This window comes from Oryx dammah, unplaced genomic scaffold (assembly GCF_014754425.2).
Source record: "Oryx dammah isolate SB20612 unplaced genomic scaffold, SCBI_Odam_1.1 HiC_scaffold_361, whole genome shotgun sequence".
Classification (NCBI taxonomy): domain Eukaryota; kingdom Metazoa; phylum Chordata; class Mammalia; order Artiodactyla; family Bovidae; genus Oryx; species Oryx dammah.
Genome location: NW_024070525.1, coordinates 2,915 through 6,942, shown reverse-complemented (window position 1 = coordinate 6,942; position 4,028 = coordinate 2,915). Strand labels below are relative to the sequence as shown.

The following is a 4,028-nucleotide window of genomic DNA, read 5'->3' as shown; positions in this document are numbered from 1 at the left end:
CTTTATACCAGAGAAAGAAAACAAAACCCCAGTCACTCAAGATTTAACCCAATCACCAATGAAGAGATCTCCACTCATCTAGGGCTAGTGCCTCCCTATAAAAACGTTCTCTGTTTTTGACACGAATACTCTGGAAGAGCTGGGCCCAGGCCCTCCTCTCCCAAGTTTCAGAGTCCCCTCAGCCTCTGAATTCCACCTATCTGCTTGGAGTCCCAGGTGGCCCCCGCCATGTCCTTGTCCCCCCCTCAAGGTGGCTGTGGTCTGCATGAGCAACATGAACAGGAGCATGGAGGCCCACAGCATTCTCAGGAAGAAAGGTTTCAGTGTCAGGTCTTTTGGAGCTGGATCCCGAGTCAGGCTCCCAGGAACTGCGCGCAACCTCCCTGTGGTTTATGATTTCTCCACCACGTGTGAACAGATGCGCAAGGACCTTGTGCGCATAGACCGAGAACACTATACCAGCAACGGCATCTTGCACATCTTGGGAAGAAACGAGAGAATCAAGCCTCGCCCGGAAAGATTTCAAGAGTGCAGAGATCGCTTTGATGTCATCTTCACCTGCGAGGAGAGCGTGTATGACCGGGTGATAGAAGAGCTGTGGGTCCGGGAGCAGGAGACCTGCCAGCCTGTGCACGTGATCAACGTGGACATGGACGACAACACGGAGGACGCCACGCTTGGGTCTCTGATCATCTGTGAGCTCTGCGAACGCCTCCAGCGGGCAGAAGACATGGAAGGCAGTCTGGCTGAGCTGCTCCTGGCAGTGGAGAGGAAAACAGGAAGGAGCTTTCTGCACACGGTCTGCTTCTACTGAAGAAGAGAGAAAACCATGGCTGACTCTCGGCCTCCTTCCTTTACCTTGGTCACATTATATGGCACCAATTTGTGCGCTAGTCTTCAAGGTTGGCTTAAAGTATTTCCTAAATCCTTTCGAAACATAGTACTCCCCTCTGATTTTGATTAGAGTTTTCCAACTGAAAGTGGGTTCTGGCTTCTCACTGCTCAAAAGCCAATAAAGAGGCAAGTTTAGTGGAAAGGAAAGTTTATTTTGCATCCTGGCAATCAGGTGGAGAGGGCAGGGGAGTGGTAGTTCAGGGAGAAGGACAGACTCCTCTCCAAAGACTGACTCTGCCCCTCTGACAATCAGTGGGCAAGCATTTTTATAGACAGAGGGAGGGGGCTACATGCAGAAACAGCTATGATAGTCATCTTGATATTGGTCATGAGCTGATTTGATCTGCGTCATCTTGATTTTTTAAGTCCAGTTAATCTTCAGTTCTATGGTTGGTTTGTTCCTCTTTCCTTATGAGCAATTTCAAAATTGTGGAAGCTTATATCATGGACGGGGCCAGTCGGGTGGCTCAGTGGTAAAGAATCTGCCTGCAATGCAAGAGACATAGGTTCATTCTCTTGCCTGAAAAACCTCATGGACAGAGAAGCCTGGCAGCTACTGTCCACAAAGTCGCAAAAGAGTCTTAGCGACTTAGCGACTAAACAACAAAAACAGCAAATGTCATGGCAAATGCCTAGTCATTGTGTAGTTAACCCACGGGGCAGGTATTTCAGTTTCTACAAGATAGCTCACAGGATATGTCTCAAAATATTATCTACAGCACTTAAGGGAGAACTAAAGATACTTAACTATCCTTAGTGACTAAACTATTATTTAGTTTTGTTAGACTGTTTTCCTTTGTTTCTGCCTTTTCTCACTTCTGTGATTAAGCTTCTTCTTTTATTTTTGAATGTGTGGGTCTTCCATGCTCTGTGTGGATTTTCTTCATTGCAGTGTGCAGGTTTCTCTTGGTTTGAGGCACCAGCTCTAGGTGGGCAGGCTTCAGCAGTTGCAGTGGGCCAGCTTAGTAGTTGTGGCCAATGGGTTATATTGTCCTGTGGCATGTTGAATCTTCCTGGACCAGGGATCAAACCTGTGCCCCCTGCACAGGCAGAGAGACTCTTAACCACTGAACTACCAGGGAAGTTCCTAAGGTTTTTTTTTGACTAAAGTTGTTCTCACAGACAAAGGCTGACTGAGGACCTGGCGGGGAAGGCCCATAAGGCCCTGATCCATTTCCATTTGCTCTATTCACTTCACACCCAAGATCTCGTTCTTCATGACTTATAGGATCCCTTCAAGTCTGGGTCACTGACTGTAATAAAATTTCACACTATATTTAAGTTGTGACTACTTTTCCATTTATGCCTGGTGTTTGTAAGACTTTTACAAATGTTCCGCTTCCTTTGTGTTCTTGAAGCCATTCTTTGTACAAATTCCCAGGGACTTCCAAGTTCCTGTCAAGGCTCAGAAACTCCTGCTTTGAGGCAGTTGCTCTCAAGTCATGGTGTACATCACAATCATTTGAAGGGCTTTGTACATGACAGACCTCTGGTTTCCACTCCCAGAGTTTCTGATTTGGTGGTCTGGGATCCAAAGTTGCCTTTCTCACACATTCCAGGTTGATGTTAATCCCCTGGGTCTGAGATTCACACTTTGAGAAGACCAAGTGTGTTTTCTAAGGTAGGACTATGAATATGACAATCACTCTAACTGTTGGAGGCACAGGGACATAAAATCTGTGATGTGCTAAGTGAATGTTTCTCTTGCACCATTTTGAAGGAACAGGACTGTCCTTATTGTTTGATGTCTTGTTCATAATTTTTAGATCAATATCCTTTGCTCTGTTAATTCTGCAAACTAACAAAGGAATGGAACTAAAAATGATTATATTTTAGTATAGAATGGTCAGACAGCTGTCTACTTGAAGACATGAGAAAGTTAGTGGTGACTGCTCCAGTCCCTGGAGAATCATCATGAATTCAAGAAAATCAAATGGAGGATAGGTGGTATTCTTGGAACTCCTGAAATATTATCTGCAGGGATGTTTTCCAGGAGTTCCCTTTTTACACAGGTGAATAATTTTATTACTTTATGGGCAAAACTATGTGTATCTTCCTGTGATTTAACACAATTACAATTCTAAAGCATCAATTGTAGGAAAAAATAATATGGAACAATTCTTGTAATTGAATGAAGTGTAAGCTTGGAAATTTCAAACATGTTCTTCATATGCATGTTCTCAGGTCACTGGAAGGGCTGATGACAAGCTTGGGAATAGTCTGGGCATTTTGCCTAATATCATAAGTTCGGTTCGGTTCATTTCAGTCACTCAGTCATGTCTAACTCTTTGCAATCCCATGGACTGCAGCACCCCAGGCCTCCCTGTCCATCACCAACTCCTGGAGTTTACTCAAACTCATGTCCATTGAGTTGGTGATGCCATCCAACCATCTCAACCTCTGTCATCCCCTTCTCCACCCACCTTCAATCTTTCCCCGCATCAGGGTCTTTTTTGTATAGCTCTTCATGTGTATTCTTGCCACCTCTTCTGAATATCTTCTGTTTCTGTTAGGTCCATACCATTTCTGTCCTTTATTGTGCCCATCTTTGCATGAAATGTTCCTTTGGTATCTCTAATTTTCTTGAAGAGATCTTTAGTCTTTCTCATTCTATTGTTTTCCTCTATTTCCTTGCATTGATCACTGAGGAAGGCTTTCTTATCTCTCCTTGCTATTCTTTGGAACTCTGCACTCAAACGGGTATATCTTTCCTTTTCTCCTTTGCCTTTTGCCTCTCTTCTTTTCACAGCTATTTGTAAGGCCTCCTCAGACAACCATTTTGCCTTTTTTCATTTCTGTCATAAGTGGAGATTTCAAAACACAGCCACAGGGTAGTGACACCCTTGCCCAGAATTAGTTGTTAAAGATAATTTAATACCAGATTGTTCAGATGACTGAATCTAGTTCTCTAGTCCAAATCCACTATCCAAACCCAATCATTCAAGAGTTAACACACTCATCAATCGAGAGTTCTCTACCCATTTCAGGGTGATGACTGCATATAAACCTGGTCTCTGTTCTTTGACACTATACTAGTTATAAGAGCTGGACCCAGGTGCTCATCTCTCTGGTTTCAGAGTTCCCTTGGACCCTGAAGCCCACCCATGCAGCTGGAGTCTCAAATGGCCACCATC

General features: G+C 44.2%; 1 protein-coding gene across 1 annotated transcript; it reads left to right on the top strand.

The window, feature by feature from the left end:
* Positions 1 to 216: 216 nt before the first annotated feature.
* Positions 217 to 814, top strand: LOC120859258 (RNA polymerase II subunit A C-terminal domain phosphatase SSU72-like; the record flags this gene model as incomplete). Its single annotated transcript, XM_040235427.1, has 1 exon — positions 217 to 814. A coding segment is annotated over one exon (598 nt), but the record flags the coding sequence as incomplete, so codon positions are not given.
* Positions 815 to 4,028: the final 3,214 nt, after the last annotated feature.